Source organism: Narcine bancroftii, chromosome 5 (assembly GCF_036971445.1).
Source record: "Narcine bancroftii isolate sNarBan1 chromosome 5, sNarBan1.hap1, whole genome shotgun sequence".
NCBI classification, from domain to species: domain Eukaryota; kingdom Metazoa; phylum Chordata; class Chondrichthyes; order Torpediniformes; family Narcinidae; genus Narcine; species Narcine bancroftii.
The window spans coordinates 233819450-233842310 of record NC_091473.1 but is presented as its reverse complement, the minus strand read 5'-3'; the positions used below and the strand labels follow the sequence as shown (position 1 = coordinate 233842310).

The window sequence follows — 22861 nt, the reverse complement described above, 5'->3', positions numbered from 1 at the left end:
AAAAAAACTCAAATAATGTTCTATCTGGGAAGGGAGGGTTCAGTACTTCAGCACAACATCAATATGCCATAGAGTTCTGTTCAAATTTGTGATACCTGTCCTCCCCTGCACAAAGCCATGGCAACTATTAAGTGAATAAATGCACAAAAGCGCAGCAGACGTTCAAGTTTCTGCTTTTCCAGATGTTTATATCACATATACTCATGTAAAGGTAGACCTATTTTTGGCCAAAAAAAGAATCCCTCATCTCGGCCCTGGCTGCCTGCAGATCTGGATCCAGACGGGGCTCCCGACGCCTCTGACGCTCCCGGCTGCCTCCAGATCCGGATCCAGATGGGGCTCCCGACGTCTCTGACGGTCCCAGCTGCCGACAGATCCGGATCCAGATGGGACCACGCAGATACCTATCCCCTTCCCGAGACTCTCGCCAATTCCCACGTCAGCCCCGGACTCCACAAGGCGGACACCTGGATCCCATAGGCTTTTTCAGGTGCATTCTACGCTAAGAATGCGCCTGAGGAAGTGGAAGCGGCCCCTTAAATTGCCGTTCAGGTGGCAGCGTTTAAAGCGCAACGCTGGCCACCTGAAGGACACAGCTGCACCGGATGCGGCTCTGAGCCCACTCCGGCTCCTGCCCAGAGACAGCTGTGATCAGCAGCCTGACCCTTTAACATCCGCTTTCAGCCAGCTGCATTCAGGTGGCTGGGGGAGCCACTGAGCTGAGCATCCCTCTCGGACGAGGGTTACGTAGCTTGCCTCGAGAGCACCTGCACATTCAGGCGGCCTCAAAACAGCCTCATATTACCTAAACAGGCGGCTTTACATGCGGGGCAACTGGCCACCTGAAAGTACCTAGAATAGGCTCATACCCCCAGCACCATTGCCTTACTCTTCCCCATCTCCCCAAACCGCGCCCCACTCAATCCCCATCTCCTCCTTTGGGCTCTCCCTTCCCATCCAGCAAACTTTTGTGGTTTTTTTTCTTCAATCACGGTGTCTGGACTTTTGTGCTTTATTCTTGTAGTTTTTGATGTTTGGTTGGACGTGTGTTTTGATCCTCAGGCTCTGAATGATTACTTTAATTCATTGTGCTGAACATATGTTCAGAGATTATTTTACTGGTGTGAATATCAGTCATATCCATGTACCATACCCCATACATTTAACATTAAAAAAAAAAGTCCAGACCTTTACCTGGTAAATCTTCTCCGAGGCAAAGCTTCGATCCGAGATGGGATTCCGGAATCTCCAGGCTTTTGGACCTCCCCCCACCCCAGTCCCCCGGCTGCCGATCCACGCCGGGATTTGCTCCCTCCCCCTCTCTCTCTCTATCTCTCTCTCCTCCTCCTCCTCCGACGCTGCCGGTGACGCGCAAGCGCACTCCGCTGGCGGGACGGTTTCAAACGAGTGGCGGCGGCGGCGGCGGCGGCAGGTGGGGTCACTGCTATTACACGCAGCCGGCTTCGGAGCCCCTTTCCGGCGGGAGTGGGATGGCGCGGCGGCGGCGGCGGGGGAGGGGTTTCCAGCCATACAACCAGAGTCAGATAAACTGTGTCAAACCTAGTCCTAGATGATGCAAACCCGGTCCTAAACGGTGCCAACCCGGTCCTAAACGGTGCCAACCCGGTCCTAAACGGTGCCAACCCGGTCCTAAACGGTGCCAACCCGGTCCTAAACGGTGCCAACCCGGTCCTAAACGGTGCCAACCCGGTCCTAAACGGTGCCAACCCGGTCCTAAACGGTGCCAACCCGCCCCTAAACGGTGCCAACCCGCCCCTAAACGGTGCCAACCCGCCCCTAAACGGTGCTAACCCGCCCCTAAACTGTGCCAAGCCGGCCCTAAACGGTGCCAACCCGCCCCTAAACGGTGCCAACCCGCCCCTAAACGGTGCCAACCCGCCCCTAAACGGTGCCAACCCGGTCCTAAACGGTGCCAACCCGGTCCTAAACGGTGCCAACCCGGTCCTAAACGGTGCCAACCCGGTCCTAAACGGTGCCAACCCGGTCCTAAACGGTGCCAACCCGGTCCTAAACGGTGCCAACCCGGTCCTAAACGGTGCCAACCCGGTCCTAAACGGTGCCAACCCGGTCCTAAACGGTGCCAACCCGGTCCTAAACGGTGCCAACCCGGTCCTAAACGGTGCCAACCCGGTCCTAAACGGTGCCAACCCGCCCCTAAACGGTGCCAACCCGCCCCTAAATGGTGCCAACCCGCCCCTAAACGGTGCCAACCCGCCCCTAAACGGTGCCAACCCGCCCCTAAACGGTGCCAACCCGCCCCTAAACGGTGCCAAGCCGGCCCTAAACGGTGCCAAGCCGGCCCTAAGCGGTGCCAAGCCGGCCCTAAACGGTGCCAAGCCGGCCCTAAACGGTGCCAAGCCGGCCCTAAACGGTGCCAAGCCGGCCCTAAACGGTGCCAAGCCGGCCCTAAACGGTGCCAAGCCGGCCCTAAACGGTGCCAAGCCGGCCCTAAACGGTGCCAAGCCGGCCCTAAACGGTGCCAAGCCGGCCCTAAACGGTGCCAAGCCGGCCCTAAACGGTGCCAAGCCGGCCCTAAACGGTGCCAAGCCGGCCCTAAACGGTGCCAAGCCGGCCCTAAACGGTGCCAAGCCGGCCCTAAACGGTGCCAAGCCGGCCCTAAACGGTGCCAAGCCGGCCCTAAACGGTGCCAAGCCGGCCCTAAACGGTGCCAAGCCGGCCCTAAACGGTGCCAAGCCGGCCCTAAACGGTGCCAAGCCGGCCCTAAACGGTGCCAAGCCGGCCCTAAACGGTGCCAAGCCGGCCCTAAACGGTGCCAAGCCGGCCCTAAACGGTGCCAAGCCGGCCCTAAACGGTGCCAAGCCGGCCCTAAACGGTGCCAAGCCGGCCCTAAACGGTGCCAAGCCGGCCCTAAACGGTGCCAAGCCGGCCCTAAACGGTGCCAAGCCGGCCCTAAACTGTAAACGTGCCCCTAAACGGTGCAAACCCGCCCCTAAACTGCAAACGTGGTCCTAAACTGTGTAAAGCCAGCCCTAAACTGTGCAAACTTACTGAGAGCGGCGAGATGTTTTTAATCTTTATTTGTCTGAAACTCCGATGTGCATCTCAGTCCATTTGAGACTAAAGTGCACATGAAAGTTTTAGACTTGCTGAAGTCGCCAAATTATTCAAACGCTTCTGTTTTTGTTTTTTTTTAAATGCATTAGATCAAGAGCAAGAATGCAGAGAATTTCGAGGTTAAAAAAAGAGTTACAGCTCTTGGCCAACCAGCCCCCACCTGGGATTTCATGCTGGCAGAATTGTGATCAAAAGGGTGAATTGCGAGCACGTAAGTTTGCTTGACTTTTATTTTACTGTCGTGGTGCAGCTGGGGTTGACGACTAAAATTGTCTTAGTATTCAAATCCTATGCTGTTCGACATGATATTAGGGGATGGTAAAGTGACTCCAGCTGCCTTCTGTTGTCTGACCAAAATGTAAATTAAATATGGAAGATTCAACTGTAAATTTCCTAGTGTGATGGCTTAATTGAATGTCTATCTTTACAGCTGACTTGAATTTACTGTATACTGGCAGGATGAAGTTGTTTTTTTTTTTTGCAGATCATTTTTGTAATTTGGACTTCAGTTTCTGACCACTCCTCACACAGCATCTTTCAGCTGCCCCCATCAGAAAAGAGATTCAGGAGGATCTGAGCCAGTATCACCAGGCTGAAGGACTGAATTATAGACAAAGTTGCTTTTAGCCCCAGCCTCTGTAACGCTACATATTTTCGTTAGAAAGCAATGTTAGTGGATTTTGCTTAAAGCCTAAACTGCATGATGCTGGGTGCTTTGAATCAAGTTTGGAATTTAATAGGTAGGATCCAGAAATGTTTCCACAATAGTTCTGTAAGTGCCACTTAATCGGCGCCAGTGTAAGGTAAATGGCAGGTCTCTTAAAAGAATTGATGTGCAGAAGGGCCTGGGGGGGGGGTTTCAGGACAATAGCTTCTTGTTAGTGGCCACACAAGTAAATAGGATGGTAAAGAAGGCTTATGTTTATGCTTACCTTAATTTGGCGGGGCAATGAAATTAAAAAAAAGTCACATTGCGGCCATGTAAAACTTTGGGTAGGCTGCACTTAGAATATTGTGTGCAATTTTGTTCACTCCAATAGAGAAGAAATTGGACACTTTGGAAAGGACACAGAAGAGATTTAGTAGTATATTCAAGTCAAATTTATTGTTACCTGATTGCACAAGTACAACCTAACAAAACAGCATTCTCCAGTCCTTTGTGCAAAACACACTGACTCACCACCAGACGTAACACATACAGACAAATGATACAGGTGCAGGACAAGTATTCGTATATACAAATATTGTATCATAAATATGAGAATCTCAGATGGTTAGTGTGAGCAGTTTTGTCGTTCAACATTCCCATGAGAAGAAGCAGTCCTTCAGTTTGGTGATACTGGCTCTGATACTCCTGATTCTCTTTTCTGATGGGGAGCAGCTGAAAGATGCTGTGTGCAGGTTGGAAGGGGTCCTCAATGATTTTGCGAGCCCTCTTCAGACAACAATACTGGTAGATCATGTTGATGGGGGAGGGAGACTCCAGTGATCATCTCTGTCACTTATGATCCTGTCGATTAACTTCCAATCCATTTCTCTACAGCACTCGTACCACAGCATAGCCCCTTTCATACTTACAAGTGATCCCAGGAATTAACCACTAATTGGCCTATAAAGTGCATAGTGTGAAAGCAAAATCAGCTCAACGCTGGTGTCAAATGACGTCATCCCATGCCGGGGATTGAAGCCCTTGATCGCCAGCGTCTGCAGAAATCAGCATTGCAGAAATCAGCATTGCAATCAGACAAGTGTGAAATGGGCAATTGCATTATGGGATTGAAATGACCCAAGTTCCTGTGAGTGCAGGAACGAGAAGGATGAAAAAATTAAAATGAGATATAAACTTTGCCATGGGAAAGTAGCAGCGAGAGAAAGAGAGGCAATAAATAGCAATGGCGGACAATTTCTAAACATCATGGGAAAATTGGTAGTGCTATATGTACAATTTATAAAGTCCGGGGGGGTGGGGGGGAAGCAATGGCTGACCTGACTTCCCAGAATGCAATGTGGTAGAAAAACCCCTCCAAGAATATTCCATGGATGTAGCCATGCATACCATCCTTTCTCTGCTGCATGGCATTCTGGGAGGGCAGGTCCACCATCGCTTTTTCCCCATGGTGTTTATAAATTGTACGTGATAGAGCAATTACACAGTTTGCCTCAATATTTTGAGTCTAGCTAGTGGTTCCTTTGAATTACATATTTATAATGGTAGCACTCTGACAAAACATTTTGATGTGCCAAGTGGCAAGCCCTCCTTGATCTCTATCATGTTGCAAGAATAACTTGCCTTGTATTAAATCTGGCATTGGATATCTTCAGCGAACTAAAGAACACCCTTTGATCTTCATTTGCCAGAGCCATATGTAAAGCACTCCGTTTGTAAGCCACATCTTCTGTCTTTACCCCCACCCCCATTGCAATGTTGTGGGTTAGTCTTTGCTGGTTCTCATTTGTATTAATGCTTGATATGTCCACTTAATTTCATAACTCCTGAATGATCCCTGTGTGGTTTTTATTGACCCGAGCAATTGGGGTTATCATTTTCTTTGGTTTCAAGCAGAAAATCTGATGGCCTACCTGTTATAACCACAATCCTCTTTATTATAGAGATTTTGGGAATTGCTAATTCACCATATGAAGGTGGAATATTTGATCTTGACATTATTCTTCCTGAAAGGTAAGGTTCCTTTAATATCTTGAGCATTTTCTGATTTTCCTGCTATGTACCCCTGCATAGAAGAATACTTCTACTTATTCCAGTGTTTTAAGCATTTATAGCTGATTGAATTGTGACCATCTCTATACTTGCTGTAATTTAAAAAAAAATGTGACCTGCTAATAGACAAAATAATTTATTTTTTCTTTGTCCTGTGATGCACTTGTAGGAAAAAATAAGTTTAGTGTGCTTCCAAAGTTCTGTAGTATTATAACTGTCCAGAAAGAGGAGGAGATGTGTCATTTATTCCAATCTTTGTTTTCTTAAGATCTTTGGAAGGTATGTTTATGTCAGTGATATGAAAGGATTAAGTAAAACTGTACCTACTGCCATTATAATTCCCCATTAAGGCTTTGTTGTCAGTAATGAATCTGAGTCAGGGTCATGCAGTATGGAATGAGGTCTTTTTGGCCATCTAGTCTGTGCCACTCATCAAGCATTCATACACTAATCCCACTTTACTCTCCCCACAATCCAACTTCTTCCACATCCTACCACCTCATCATCCTCTGGGCAATTTGCAGAGGTCAGTTTACATCTTTCGGATGTGGGAGGAAACTGCAGCAGCAGGGGGGAAATTCATGCAGTCATGGAGCATGTTTAATATTGGAGGTCAGAATTGATCTTGGTTTGCTGGACTTGTGAAGGAAATATCTTATTTTTTGGAGTTAAGAACAAGCTCAAAGTAAATATTGTTTGGTTTAATTTAAAGCAGCTAAAGTTTAAATAGTAATTTTATTAATAATTTTTTAAAAACCAAGAAGTTTTGAATAAATGGAATAATATACTTTTTTTTTTTACATGCTCTTAATTAGGTACCCATTTGAACCTCCAAAAATTCGTTTTCTTACTCCGATCTATCATCCTAACATTGACACAGCAGGAAGGATCTGCTTGGACATCTTGAAGTTGCCTCCAAAGGTAATCAGAATGTTTTATTAAGGTTTTGCTATTGATATCTTGGATAAAAATGACTATAGAGTTTCTGTAGTTCATTTGCCAAAAACTACAAAATGTATTATTTTTACCTCCATTAGTTTTGAAGGACAAACTGACAAAAAGATGCATTGGAATTTTGCTGTTCTTTGGACATATGTACCATTTTTAGCAATTGAAATGGCAAGCCTAGATATTGTGAATTGCTTTGTAACCTTCTCAATAAGTCAAACGTCAACTTCAATGAACTTTTTTTTAAAACTGTGTAGAACTTTTAGTTATATCAATGATATTCAGTGCCACATTTTTGAACTGGGAATGTCTTGATAACTTGTAATAATTCCCAGTTCCTTGAATATACTGTACAGGAAGAGAACCTTCAGACCACAAACTTGTCTATGCTGAATATGATGCCCAGTTTACACACAAATTTGAACAAATGTCATATTCTTTTTCTGAACCATCTGACAGCATTTGCATTCAAGTGGTCCAGTTGATTATAATGATTTTTTTTGTTGCCTTGAGCATCCTAAATTAGATCCTAATCAACTTTACCCAAATTTAGTGTTTTTGAAGATTCTTAGTCATCCTTACTAGGCCTAAATGCCAAGTTGTGGTCTTAAGGGCACAATGAATGATTGAAGAGGTATCACATTTATGCAATTGGGTGCATCTTTATTTTTGAAAGTACTTTAGAAGGGCCATGATATGTGCTTGGAACTTTCAATTCTGGTTGCACAGAGGAGTCTACAAACAAATGATAAGGTCTCCCAATTACAATTTAATAACCATAACTTTTTAACATCTGGCTGCTCAAAGATTTTGACAGGTGCTCTATAATGTGAGTGAAAATTTAATGCAAATTCACTTTGCCTTTCAGCTGTTTCTGAGACTGCTACTACATTTTAATATAGGGCTGATTCTATATTGTGTGGAGGAAAGTGATTTGACCTTTTGTTGCCATGCTAGCTCCTTATTCCATTTCCCTACTTGCAACTTCACACTCAACAATTCCACCTTGATTTTTCCAATCGCCCACTTTCACTCAGGAAAATTTGGTGTAATTATGCACCAATCATCATGCCTTTTTTTTTGTTGGGGGAACTTGTATGATCACTGGGAGGTCAGTCTGAGTCATTGAAGCTACTCGGCTTCGTCACTCTGAAATGCTGTTGGATGGAGGGAATTTTGTGGTAGCCATGAAAATGATTATTACTACATTTAGTCATTTACCAACTTGGGAGATGATAAGGTTTGTTCGTCTCATCTGTAAAGTAATTGTTTATATTCCACTTAGTTATATTCATTGAAGTGAGTAGGGAATCAAATGAAGTTGGTTTATCTTAATGAGATTTGCAGCAACAAGTCCTCATATCTGTTTGTGAAAGTAGATTTCAAATTGCTGTTGTAGATTTTCCATTGTCAGTTGATGTTGGTTGTTGCTTCAAACTAAAACTTTGAAATAAAATTAATTAAAAGTTAAATAGCAGCACAGCTGTTCATTTGCCCATTGAGGTTCTTTCAATTTCTCAGCTCCATTAAATTTCAGTAAGACTAGTTTTCTCTTTGGGTATGCCAATATATATTTGATTTGGAAATGGTATTTCTAACAAAATGTTACCTGTAGTTGTAAAGATTGTATTTATAGGTTAGTGAGGTTTTTTTTAGAAAAAATCTACCGGTATTTCCTGACAATTAAACATTGTACTCCAAAAAGTGTTAATATTGTGTGAGGAGTTGGTAGGTTCTCCCTATGTCTGCGTCGGTTTCTTGTGGGTACTCTGGTTTCCTCCCGCCCTTCAAAATGTACTGGATTGTAGGTCAATTGAGTGCTATTGGGAGGCGCGAACCTGAGGGGCAAAGAGCCTTTTACTGTGCTGTATGTTTAAATTGAAAATTAAATGCATTAACATCTTATTCAAATGCATTATGGTAAAGTATATTAACTTTGTTATCTAGGGAGCCTGGAGGCCATCTCTTAATCTCTCTACTGTCTTAACCTCTATTCATTTATTGATGTCTGAACCTAATCCAGATGATCCTCTCATGGCTGATATTGTAAGTTATTTTTAAATTGTTTTGGAAATCCATCTCAAAGTGAAAGTGTGATCGAGTTACACTGGTTTGGGAACAAAATGGACCAAATGCATGCCCAGAATGCCAGCTTGGTTGGCATGAACGACTTGGGTCAAAGGGCCTGTTCTGTATGACTAACTAGAAATAAGCTGACAGTCAAAATAAAACATGCAGGTGAAAATTGGAAATGAGATTATGGAATTTTGAAAATACAGTACAACTCCAATTATTTGAACTGGTCAGGACCAGACTTATGTTGGATAAATGTTTTTTTTTAGATAACTGGTCATTTTTTTAAACAGTTCAGTAGCAACAACAAATCACATATTAATGTTTAAACAACAAGGGAAGGCTTTTTAAGCATTGCAATGCTTAATTCTCACCAAAAAAATGCTGACTCCAATGTTGCTGTTGATCACCAAGACCTCCCAACCACCACTGCTAATCCCCACACATCCCAACTGCTGTCGCTTCTCCCTATGGTGGCTTGCTGGGCTGGTGGAACACTCACTGGCAAGTTGGCGGGCTCCTGTTTCCCTGGTCATTGGAGCTCCCAATGCCGGTGTGCGGTTGTAGGCCAAGGGGAGAGTTGAGAGTCCGTGTTGGGGAGAGAATGCCACTGAGCCTGAGGTCCCACTCCTGCCTGTTAAGCTGCTCTCCTTGATGACACCGGGATTCTTCCGACTGCTTGCGGCTGGGAGACAGTGGCACACAGTTTGAGAGGGAGAGTTGAAGAGAAAAGTCGATAGGCGAAGGTAAAGAAAAAATAGAAAGAGAGGAGAGGGAGTTACCTAGAACAAGGACAATCGTTGTTCTAATTTCATGTCAAGTGAATTATTTTATAATAATCTAAGAGGTAAATTTGGTTTCTTTTTTTAAAAAAAAAATCAGATAAATGAGGATTTTGGAGAATCTGATTTCAGATAATCAGAGTTTGTTCTGTACTGAAGAGATGAACCAGTATCTCTTGAAAGAAACAAATTAAAAATTCATCGTGGTGGTTTTTCATCAGAAAGTGAAAATAGGGAGAGGAAGGGTGGAAGATGGAGAGATTAACATGTGAAAATGGTGTTATCTCAGCCATGAAAACTTGATCACAGCTGCTCTGAGGGTGAGGTGAATGAGCAGATCAGGAAAAATAGTGTTGACATTGAAAGGTGAAATGCAGAACAGTTGCAGAATTCTAAAATAAGAAAATGGTCGAAATTCTTGACAAGTTGGGCAGCTTGGAGAGAAAAAAAAGTCCATTCTGATGTAAATTGGAAAGGTTAATTATCTGAAATTGTTGAATTCAAAATTGACTCCAAAGACAAATGTGTTTGTCAGAATAGAGTATTCCTCAAGCTTGATGTTAGGCTACATTGAAACCATGTAAGAGAACAAATATGTTGGAGTAGGATAGAGAATTTAAGGAAGTAACGGGAAGTTTTGTCACTCTTGTGGATTGAACTTGACCAGTGGCCAAATTTGTGTTAGGTATCTTCAAAGGCCACAGAGTGAGCACTTAAAACCATAATGGATTTTGGGAAATGGAGAACTGGGAGGACTGTTAAGGAAAATGGCAAAAATAGTCATCAAAAGAATTGAGTGTCTGAAAATGAAAGAATGGCGTAGAGCTCTTGGAGAAAATGTAGGTGTAGTCAAGAGCTGAGAATCTGACCTTGTAGATTTGTAGTAGTTGGAGAAATGTATCCATAAGCCACTTGATATTTCAGGATGTCACAAAAACATGAAGCAGTGAAGAATTCTTGAATTGAAGGAACAGTCAGTTTGTGTAATCATGTCATGCAAACTTATGCAAACAGCTCTGATGACTTATAATTTAGTTAATTTAGTTAAAGCTGAATTTTGAGATGTAGCTTCTCTAATACATGGAGCATTTTCCATACATCCAAGTGAACAGACAGGTCTTAATTTAATATCTTACTGAAATACTGAATTTTCTATAGTAGCATATACTTATTACACTTCCATACCAATGCTTCCAAGATGTTATCTTTTGGATAGAAGTACAAATTCAGTCACAAAGTTATACTGCTCAGAAACAAGTCACTATGCAATGGCTCTATAAACTTGCCCCTCTGGTCCATTTAAACTCTTTCCTCTCACCTTAAAAGTTGTGCCATTTTGTTATTGAAACCCTTACCATGGGAAATGGATTTTGACTGTTTGCCCTATCCATGCCTCTCATAATCTTGTATTTGGACACCTTTGCTCCAGAGAACAATGTACAATCTCTCTCCTCTGTACACTCTCCAGTGCAATCAGATTATTAGAAAGCACAGAATTAAATGATTCTTTTTGAAAATTAATTTGTACACCATATTAAATACACTTGTCGTACTTGGCAATGACCATGTGTTTGATCATAATGGACCTTGCCTTTAATAGCTCTTGACAAAATTCTATTGGAACACCATTTGGCTGTTTCCAAATGTCTTTTTTATATGAATTCTTGGCTCAATACAAATGCAATATTTTGGTGGGTTGGAGCAAGATGTAACATGCACAGAAATACAAGCAGGGCTAGGGCATTTATTCTTTAAGATTGTAACTACTGTAATCTTTAACCTCTGCATTAATATCCCTGGATTCATTTTAATATACACAAAGGCTATCAGTTTTTCTTGAATAGATGGCTTTCTGAAGAATTCCAAAGAAGCTCCGGATGAAATTTCTTGTCTCTGTCCTGTCTCATTGACCTCTCTTTTTTGAGTCTGTTATCCCTGGTTCTATGGGCACATTAAGTTCACATTTAACCTTGCGTTGTAGTATTCCTGCATTTGGTCTCTAACGTTCTATATTTCTGTGCTATAACACGCCCTGCAGCTAACAGTTAACTCCCTGGATTAGCCAATTGTGTGTTGAGTCCTTAATTTAAAAAAAAGATAAATAATTACTTTAAAAACAGTGATAACCTCATGCATTTTTTTTAGATGTATTATGTATTGGTAGCATGTTTTTCATTTAGAGTTGTGGAGAAATGGGGGAATTTTGAACTGAAGTGTGTATGCTTGTATTTCATAGCTCGCAGAGGACCTCTAGTGTTACACTCTTCTATTGCACATACATTTCACATTTGGTTCCCAAATCATTATAAAATTGTCAAAAACAAGCTAGGTTGTAGCTCTCAGTTATAGCCCTAAGTCTGTAGGTCGCTACAGCTAGGTTGCTCTAGGTTATAGCCCTAAGGTTATAACTCGAATCCACAGAAGAAGCACACCAGTAGAGTGTATTCGGCACTGAGTTTATTCAGTGGGAGCTCTGCCATGTCACCACCGGGGCGTGGCTTGGCTTGAGCGGGCTGGCTGCTGATTGGGCCCCCTGCGATCCACCGGCGGTGATTGGCCAGTTTCATAATTCTGCTGGTGGCCTATGGAAACAGACATTTCAGTCTGCTTGATGCTTTGCCATTTGTTGTGTCGGCGTGAGGCGCAGGATGCTGCAATCCATAATTTACCCTTAAATTTTTTTTTGTGCTTGGGAATGTAAAATTCATTCAAGTTCCAAAAATTCCTAAGCATGTTTTCCTACAACCATATTGATTAAATTAGTTTAATCATAGTTAATAATAGTTAAATCAGATTATTTTATCTTTTATGAGCGAATTTGATACTACATTTCATTGGTATTGAGATTTAATTCATGGACCTTTTTTGTTTTTTACCCTTTCTCATCTAAAATGTGATTTAATTTAATATTTAAATGTAAGCTTTTAATATTCCTTGAAACAAGTTCTCAGACATTTTAAAGCAATTTCATTGATCTATACTCAGTGTTTCTGGTAGTAATGATTCCACTATTTCCACAATCTGTTGTTGAGTATAAATCCCATCATAACTGGCATTTAGAGTTGTGTTCATGGTACAAGGTTATATAATTTTAGTAATTATGTAAAACATAGTTAAATAGTTATTTCCTTTAGGCTTATGTCTTTCTGATCTGCAGACCTAAGCTTGCTGTAACCCAATGATAAAGATTGAAGATTTCTTTATTCTTTCAGTTAAAGTATAAACAGAAGGAAAATCTATTCTTAACTGATACAATTTCACTTTTTATTTTAGTCATCAGAATTCAAATATAACAGACAGACTTTTCTGGAAAATGCAAAACGATGGACCTTAAAACATGCAACACAAAGAAAGGAAGAGGTTTGTTTAAATGTTTACAGAGAAATAAAACTTTTTAATCCTTTGTATGTGCCAATCCTAATAACTGTTTGTTAAATGCACATTTTGAAATGGTACTGCATTCTTTCCAAACTTGAGTTGAGTGACTTAGTGCAGAGGGAATCAGTTGTTTACCTATGGTTTGCTATAGATGTATGATTGCAAACCATAACATATAAATGAAGGATCTTGTAAATATGTGATTTGACTTGGTCTGTAATTTACTGACCCCACCCTTGTACTCTTCCCATAAATAGCATACAATTGATTCAAATAATGCCTTGGGAAAACAAAAGATGGATGATACTGACATGAGACCAAATCTGTTGTAGTCAAGCTGTTAAGTTTGAGCTGAATTATCAAAGTAAAATTGTTTGTTTTTTGGTGAAGGTTCCCAATTTCTTACGTCCACAGGCTTTGGTTAAAATGTTGGTTCCATGGTTTAGCTTGTACACATGGGGGAAAAAAAACAGACCAAATCTAATAGCAGTAATTAAATACTGATTATCTTTAGATCTGTTATCATAGAATTGGAGCGAGCTTGACAAATTTTTTAGGACTTCGTTATGGTTTATCATTAGACCCCTAAAATGGACATTGTTTGTGAAGTTGCACAGCCTTTATATTCACTGTGTTTGAAAATGCACATTTGAATCTAATAATTGATAGTCTTGAATGACTCTTACCAAGATCAACCTTGAGTAATTATTGATCTTCCACAGCATGCAGCTGCACCTCTTCTGACCATCAAGTCCAATAATAGTGAAACATAACAGGGAACCTTTTGGAAAACTTGTTAATGTGTAGATGGGCTTGTATATTCAGGGCATTTAATCAAAATCAGTGCCAGAACTTCATGCATGATGTTCATTGCTTTGGATAAACACCATCTGTCCTTTGGTTTTTTTTTCTTTTATTTCATTTCATTGTTTTTTTTTAAATCATAGCTGGAAATTAAGAGCCTTAATGTCTCCAACATTAGAGCACTATCAGCTTGTAGCTTCCAGTTAAAGCACAAAAATTGTATGAGCTGATGAGAAAGAGCAATCACTGTTCCTGGTACAAATCACTGTTCCAATAACAACAACTTCTATTTATGCAAACCAAAAAATGCTCCAAGGACTTCCAGAACATAATCAGTCAAATATACAGAGCCAGTGTAGGGTCAGCAATCACAAGATTGATGGACGTGAAAATCTTGGCTAGTTAGGACATTACCTAATAGCTTGAGATTATTTTGAGCTAGCATATGTGAGTGTGGGAAACCATTTAAGGATTCTTCAATGTTCTGGTATCAGATGTATGAATGCGAGTTGCAAGAGAAAGTAAACTAACACATGGGTGAACCAGGTAATATGGTGGCAGAAATAAGTATTCTTGGTTGACCCAAATACAAGATGCACTACATATGGCATAATTGCATTTTGGTTGCATGTAATAAGTATATAACTTATAGTTTAGAGGATTTTTCCTCACATGGACAAATTGCACAGTTTGATATCTTAATCTCAATATTATCAGATAAGATAGAAGCTAAATTTTTAGAACCATAGAACATTAGACCACAGAAAACGGGCTCTTCTAGTTTGTGCTGAATTATTTTTCTGCCTGGTCCCGCTGACCTGCACCTATTATGCATCCCTCCATAATCTTCCCATCCATGTACCTGTCCAATTTTTGTCTGAAATGTTAAAATTGAGCCTGCATTCACCACTTCAGCTGACAGCTTGTTCCAGACACCCACCACTCTGAAGAAGTTCACCTAAATGTCTCCTCTTTCACTCTTAATCCTCAGTGGAAATAGCCTACTTGCAATACTCTATCTATACCTATCATATTTTTTATTCCTCAATCAAATCTCCCTTCATTCTTCTACGCTACAGGGAATAAAGTCTTAACCTGTTTAACCTTTCCCTGTAACTCAGTTCCTTAATTCCTGGCAACATCCTCGTAACATCTTCTCTGTACTCTTTCAATCTTTCCTGTAGTTGGGTGACCAAAACTGCACACAATACTCCAAATGTGGCCTTACCAATGTCTTGTACAACTTTTACCAAAACATTTCAGATCCTGTACTCAATACTTTGATTTGTGAAGGCCATTGTGCCAAAAGCTCTCTTTATGACCCAATCTACCTGTGGCACAACTCTCAGGGAGTAATGTATCTGTATTACCAGATTCTTCTGGTTTTTTTTGCACTCCTCTCGACTCTAGTGTTTACTGCATATATCATTCCTTGGATTGTCCTTCTAAAGTACAACAGATAATTTGAAGTGATTAATTTCCATTTCAGGTACCTGAAATCCTCAAAGAGAATCTTAACCAGGTGGAACCAGTTGCAATGATGGATAGGCCTGTACCACAAAAAAGATCTATCTGTGATTATGAAAATGCCAAAAAGTTATGTGTATGAATTTTTTTTTGCATTTGATGCTGTTTTTTAATGTTTGTCCTATGAATTTGTCACTTTTGATTCAATAAAATGTTTAATTTTGACTTTTGATCGCCTGTAAAACTACTTGAACAGGGTATAGATTTAGAAATTGAAGGACAAAGCACAGCTCAGAAGGGTTCAACTGCCAGGTCCCAGTACTGTATAGGCATTAAATGGCCTGTTCAAAGAGTTGATGGTCTCTTGAATCCAAACTCCTGCAACCACTGGACAGTGCCCAAGATAGCAGTGCCTGTGCTTGGCAGCAGTCATGAGTGGTTGCAGACTTCTGGGAGTAGTGGATCAGCACATGAAACAGGAGAACACCCTCTGTGGAGAATGATAAGTAGAAAAAAAAATACCCGACAGGACAGTGACCATTTTAGTCACAGTGGTGTAACTTGCAGTCAGGGGATCTGCTGGAGATTAGCTTGTGGGAACCAGGTATTGCAGTTGGGATTTGAGAGGGTGCTGAGAGCAAGAAAGGCCTTTGGCACAGAAGGCTTGCTGATTGTGTTGGAGGGTTGGCTCTGGAGCTCTGGTTGCTGATGGATTGAATAGGAGTCTTTGTGTCTGCAGGAGTGATGAAAGCAGTTACGTGCAACATTACATTTATACAATTACATGACAATAAAGGAACCTTGAATCTTAGGATGTAAGTAACCAGAGAGAATTTTTTTAATAAAGGCAATATTTGATGTAGGTTGAAACCCATAATGTGAAAACCTCATTATATTAAGATTAGGAGTAAATGGACAATGTGCACACCAGAGGGATGAATCTTTTCTACTGTAAAGGGAGGTTTTTTTGTTGTTAAACCCTGTGTTCAGTCCAGAGAAGGTTGACAAAGCTCAATAAGGCAAAGAATTGGAATGGCAAGAGGTGAGCTAGGGATCTGGCTGGAATAATGAGATTTATCAAAATGGTTAGCTTGTGAAAGTTTCTTTGTAATTTATCCACTCGTTTTAGTGTAGATTATACTGCAAACAGTAGGTGTAGTTAGCCAAATTATCTCGGATTAAAATACTTGAAAATGGGCAGAGATGTGGAAGAAATTAAAGAACAGTTGCATTTATTGTTTGGGATGGTAATAATTGGTTGTGCACACATGTCTACTGAAAAGTGTTAGTATATATCAGTTATTTAAAATGCTAACATCTTCATTTCTGATTGTTTTCTTTCTTGTCCCTCACCTCCCCCCACTTACTTTTTTTTTACCAAGCCAATCCCATTTGTTTAATATTCTGGCTCCTCATTTCTTGCCACTTTCCTCACTATTGCTTTCTTCCATTCATACTGCGGCAAACTAACATATTGATTTTGTTTGTAAATACAAACTTTTTTCTGTCACTTGGTTGCAGAGTAATTAAAAAATTGATATTTAAAGGAAGAAATGCCAAATCTCATGAACTAGCAAGAAAGACCAAACCATTAGAAAAGTTATTAGGTGATCCAAGACAAGAAGTCCATTGCTCAATATGATGCAGATAGAAGTGCTCATAATTCTTGAAGGAAAGGGTGGCCCACCAAGAACTTCTCAAATGCTAAGAATATATAACCAGAAAGTTGAGCAAGCAACACTGAATGGTTGGTTACTGAGTGTCCAATTGAACTAACCCTGCTCTAATGTTTTCAATAAAGCATAACACTACATCAGTGGGATTTTAGTTACAGTGGCTAGCACAACCCACTGTCTTACAGCCAAACCAATTTAGAATCAATTCTACCATGGGTCCTGGGTGCCTTTATCTTCAGCAGCTGCCTACCATGAGCGACTTTATCAACTGCTTTGTTTAAAGTCAATATCTACTGTTGGGTATAAGACCGCCCTCTGCTGGACATCATGACACACCTAACAACCCCATCAAAAAAACGTAAATAAAAGTGAAGCAATGCCTATGAATAATGCGGATTTCTCAAAATTTAAGAAGGAATCTCCATTCAGATGGCAAATGCAGGCAATAAGATACCTAGGTGTACAAATAAACAAAAATCTAGGCCAATTATATAAACTCAATTACAATCCACTAATGAAAAAATTACAGGACGATTTAGAGCATTGGAAAGATCTACCACTAACACTGATAGGAAGGATAAACTGTATTAAAATGAACATTTTTCCAAGGATATTATACTTATTTCAGGCATTGCCAATACAACTGACAGAAAAATTCTTCAAAGAGTTAAAGAAAATAATAAGGAAATTTTTATGGAGAGGGGGGAAACCGAGGATAGCACTAGATAAATTAACAGAATGGTATAAACAAGGAGGCTTACAATTGCCAAACTTCAAAAATTATTATAGAGCCGCACAATTAAGATACCTATCAGATTTTTATCAAACAAGGGAAAAACCAGACTGGACGAGATTAGAATTAGATAAAATAGGGGAAAAGATACCTGAACACATATTATATAAATGGGACGAAAAATTGGTACAACATAGAACTTCTCCAGTATTACATCATCTCCTCAATATTTGGAAGAAGATTCATGTAGAAAGAAATAAAACAAATTATCAATTACCAAAACTAATATTGACGCAAAATAAGCTACTCCCTTTTACAATAGATAACCTTTCCTTTAGAGAATGGGGAAAGAAAAGGGATTAAAAGAATAGAAAATTGTTTTTCAGGAAGTAGATTCTTATCCTTTGAACAAATGAGAGATAAGTACAATATAACTGGAGATACAGCGCTGGCATATTACCAACTGAGATCCTACTTGAAGGATAAATTAGGAAGCAATTTGAGTTTACCACAGGGAAGTAACCTTGAATATGTGATTACAGATACAATGTTAATCAAAAGATTTATAACAAATATGTATATTAAACTGCAAGAAAAGGAGAATGAGGAAACAAATGGTAAAACTAAACAAAAATGGGAACAAGATTTAAATATAAAGATAAAAAAGGAAACATGGGAGAAATTATGTTCTGGAACGATGAGAAATACAATAAATACGAGGCTACGTATGATACAATATAATTGGTTACACAGACTATACATTACACCGCAAAAGTTAAATAAATGGGACCCAACAGTATCTGATAGATGTTTTCGATGTAAAAAAGAAATGGGAACAACAATTCATGCAATCTGGACATGTGAGAGAGTAGAAAAATTTTGGGATGATCTCAATCAGATATTAAATAAAATAACAGAAAACAATATACCAAAGAATCCAGAGATCTTTCTCCTAAGTAACATAAAAAACAAAGAATTTGGAATTGATTTGGAGGATGCACAAAAAAGATTTGTTAAGATAGCCCTAGCCGTAGCAAAAAAATGTATTATGTCAACCTGGAAATTGGAAGATAATTTGAAAATACAACAATGGTATATAGAAATGAATAAATGTATTCCATTAGAAAAAATAACATATAGTTTAAGAAATAATATTGAAATATTCGAACAAATATGGGAGCCTTACATTAAATACAATAGCGAAAACCTACCGGGGACAAACATTACCTAAGTTGATGGAAGGAGAAGAAAAGAAAAGAATGGACTCAGTAGAATTTCTGGTGTATTTTTGTTGAATGACAACATTGTCTGACTGGTTTAATGCAACCTAGATTGTATACCTAAAATGGATGAGGGGGGGGGGGGTGGGGGGTGGCCTGGGAGGAGGGAGGGGGGGGTGGCCTGGGAGGAGGGAGGGGGGGGTGGCCTGGGAGGAGGGAGGGGGGGGAGAAAAAGTCACTGTATATGTGTGAAAAAGAAAAAGTGTATATCATGGCTAATGTGATTTATGGTGTGAAAAATAAAAACATTAAAAAACCCAGCAAAAGTTCACCAAGATGGGGGAGGGAAAGTTTGGGGAATTCAACAAAGTAGAAGAATGTTGGGATAACTATAGAATGGTTTAACCACTACTGCGTAGCCCACAATATTGCGGAAGGTCCAGTAAACCGTAAACGTGCCCTCTTCCTCAGTATAATGGTCAGCAAAACATTCAACCTCCTTAAAACCTTGCTGGCCCCGGAGGATCCAAGCATGAAGACATTCAAGGAATTATGCACAGCTCTAAGGAATTATTTAAGCCCCAGATCATCAGTTATGACAGAAAGGCAATGATTCTATGAAAGGAGACAAGGACCAGGAGAAACAGTAACTGAATACCTGGCATTGTGTAAACTGGCGGAGCACTGTCAGTTCGAGCAGTGGATTCATGTAGACTTCGCTGGATCATTCATGGGTGAGACATCTAGCTATGGACGCACACTCCAAATGGTCAGTAGATTCACAGCTGAAAAAAACCAAAGCAGATCCCACAATTGACTGTCTACGAGCTATCTTTGCCGCTTACTGGTTGCCTCATGAATTAGTTACATCAGAACATTAAAAAAAATTTGTGTGAACAATGTCACATATATTTTGTCCACACCCAAGTACTAATGGGGAGACAGAACATTTTGTACAAACGTTCAAAAAAAAGCAATGAAAACCATGAAACTTCTAAATGCCTTACGGATACACAAAATCTCAGATTTTCTTTTGGGGTTTAGAAACATGCCGCATTCTAGCACAAAACACATCCCAGCAGAACTAAAATTGATTGCAAAAAAAAAAAACAGCATCGCCACAAACCTCACCTAGAACATTGGAAGAGGCTGAGAGAGTTCTGATACAGGATTATAGACAATACCATGGGTGGTAGGAGTAATCTTACAAAAATTGAGCCTCTGTTCTAGTGGGGGACAGATTGTGGAAGCAACACATTGTCCAATTATGAGCATTGACTGACATTAAATTACATGGGATTGTCGAGGATATTTCATGACTGCCTCATGAACTGGAGGAGGAGGAATCAGACCTGCCGTGGCCTGCCCTGACCACCCCACCCCTCAGGCCAAGTGAGGGGACAGAGACAGTCGCGGAGCCAAGGAGTCCAGTAAATGAGACACAGCCAAGAGGCCAGCGAAGACAGGCAGTCACCGAAGGTAAGTGAAGGCAGCCAGTTGCCACCAACCTGAGCAAAGACTGGCACTGCAAAACCTGCCAAGGTGGTCCAAAAGAGAAAGAAGACCACCTGAAAGCTTTAAGGACTATGTGCCCTGATTATTATTAAATACTTTCCCTTTTATAAACACTCATGAGATGTATTCTAATTCTTGTAGTCCTGGGCCCAATGTTATCTTATTAGTTAGAAGGGGCCCAGTCAGCATTTTCTGGAAGGGGTGGCGGGGGGGAAGAAGAGTGTTGGGTATAAGCCCGCCCTCTGCTGAACGTCACGATGCCAACCATATATAACCCTGTGTCTCAGTAGCCATGTTAATCTAATAGAAGGAAAGGATGAGAAAGCATCATGGCTCTGAGTCTTAATTGTGTGAGTGCAAACACAAAATCTACAATATCTACAGCCTTGTGGATTTTTTTTTCCCACTCCTTAAAGCTCAAGCAAGCTTGTAAAACATGACCTCCCCTGTACTACTGCTTTACATGCCTACTATTCCAAGCAAGTCCATGCTCATCCAAATGTGACTAATCCTGAAGAATCACACCAACAATTTCCCGGACACTAATGCAAGGCTTATTGGCATATTTCTTTGTTTCACATTTCCTCCTTAAACAGAGGGACAACACTTGTTCTCCAGTCCTTTAGGACCTTGTAGCTAAAGAGGATATAAAAATCTTGAGGCTCCAGCGATTTCCTTTCTTGCAATAAACTTGGCCCTTTGGACGTCCACTTAGATGCTCTTGTTTTCTTTTCACTTTGTGTAACAAATATTTTTGTTTTTTATGTCATTGGTAGGAGAGAAATATGGAAGAAAGCAAAACTTGACTGCTTCATAGAGAAATTAACCAATATACTTTGAGAGGAGTCCTAAGGGGGCTATAGCCAAAAAAAATGGGTTGAGAATGGGTGCCCTAGAATATCAGCAGACATTTCCTCCCACTGATATTGCTTTCCTCCATGTTCTTCTGGGTGAATAGTAATGTGAAATTTAAATTTAGACATGCAGCACAGTAACAGGCCCTTCTGGCCCTCAAGCCTTTGCTACCCAATGACACCCAATTGACCTACAACCCTCATACATTTTGAAGGGTGGGAGGAAACCAGAGCACCTGGAGGAAACCCATGTAGACTGGGGGGATAACTTGCATTCAGTTGATGAATGTGTTGTTGGGGCGAAAAGAAACACCTCAATGATTCTTGCTGTTCATAATATTCAATGCAGTCTGCAACTCAGACGAGAATGGAGTACCTGTGAATAGTGACAAATTGCTGGAAATTTAGATCCCTTTGCTTTTAGTTTTGCAGAGCAGCATCTTGCCTATAAGCTCATGATTTTTAAATATCACTAGAAGTTGCATTTTGATAGTTAATGAACCATTCTAATATGGCAATTGTAATCTATTTCTTGCCCAAAAATTAAATTAACAACCATGAAGTCACATTCCTGTATATCGGAAGTACCTGTAGTTTGATTTTATAAAATCCAGTTTTAATTTTATTTATCCATTTCAGCTGATTGGGTGGGCTGCAGAAGAGACAAAATAGTTAAGAGAAAAATTAAATTTGGCACCAGGTGAGGCAAGTAAGTGGGAATATATAGGCATATCAATATAACATCTTGATGCAATCAAAGATTATCTTGTATTTCAGTTCTTGAGGATCTTTATGTTTTTAATATTTTATTTGCAATTTTAAATCATATGACATTAATTATAACATATTCTTATAAACATTATGTGATTGAATAAGCCCCCCCCCCCCCAACCTCCCTCATCCACCCAACAAACACCCTCCCTCCTCCCCTACCCAGCTACAAAGAAGGAAGAAAAGAGATGACAATAATCAACTTTTTAGCTGTAGAGACAGAGACATCCACTGGAGCAGACTAGGAGATTAAATTTTAATGCCAAAAGTTTTTAAATATGGGCTCAATTATCCCTCAAATTATACATTTTATTTTCTAAAGGAATACAGGATTTCATTTCCGCATGTAGATTAGTACAATATAATTTTTTACATCAGAAATTAAAGAAATTTGAATTAATTTCTTCAGATTTATGTTTTAGATCCGGACAAGAAATAGGTACTTTTTTTTCATTCAACTTGGACTTGTAACCAAAAATTCTTAACCTTAGAACAAGTTAAATTGTTTTTGAAGCAAGTATTAAAAGTAAGATTACCGTTTGATCCAGTGTTATTTTTATTAGGGAATGCTAAGTCGATTGCTTTAGGATTGAGATTGACTACGTATCAAATTGAATTTTTACGTTTGGCTCTGGCAGTTTCTAAAAAATGTTTGGCTATTACTTGGAGATATTTAGGTTTTAAGCTGCATATTGTTTTGAAACTGCAGATTATTTATGAAAATGTTTGCCATTAAATACAGAAATTTTATTAGAAAAAAAACTATTATTAATATTATTGTATCACCTGGACAAAGTGTGAAGCAAATTAAAATGCATTAACTGT

At 40.1% G+C, this 22861-nt stretch overlaps 1 protein-coding gene and 1 long non-coding RNA gene across 3 annotated transcripts; one reads left to right on the top strand and one right to left on the bottom strand.

Moving 5' to 3' along the window:
- The first annotated feature begins 1347 nt into the window (after nucleotides 1-1347).
- ube2t (ubiquitin-conjugating enzyme E2T (putative)) lies at nucleotides 1348-15497 on the top strand. 2 transcript variants are annotated; one of them, XM_069941697.1, is made up of 7 exons: nucleotides 1348-1432; nucleotides 3186-3307; nucleotides 5707-5776; nucleotides 6631-6736; nucleotides 8711-8809; nucleotides 12892-12978; nucleotides 15290-15497. In XM_069941697.1, exons 2-7 carry the CDS (start codon nucleotides 3199-3201, stop codon nucleotides 15407-15409), a joined length of 591 nt encoding a protein of 196 aa, XP_069797798.1. In that variant the 5' UTR covers nucleotides 1348-1432; nucleotides 3186-3198; the 3' UTR covers nucleotides 15410-15497. The 2 variants fall into 2 exon arrangements, with proteins under 2 accessions (XP_069797798.1, XP_069797797.1); XM_069941696.1 differs by lacking the exon at nucleotides 8711-8809 and having other exon boundaries at nucleotides 1370-1432.
- LOC138765045 (uncharacterized) lies at nucleotides 9360-21926 on the bottom strand. The gene is made up of 3 exons (XR_011358438.1): nucleotides 21854-21926; nucleotides 19555-19681; nucleotides 9360-9521 (listed from the first exon to the last, which is right to left on the bottom strand). It is a non-coding gene; the product is annotated as an uncharacterized lncRNA (long non-coding RNA).
- Between the last annotated feature and the right edge of the window lie 935 nt (nucleotides 21927-22861).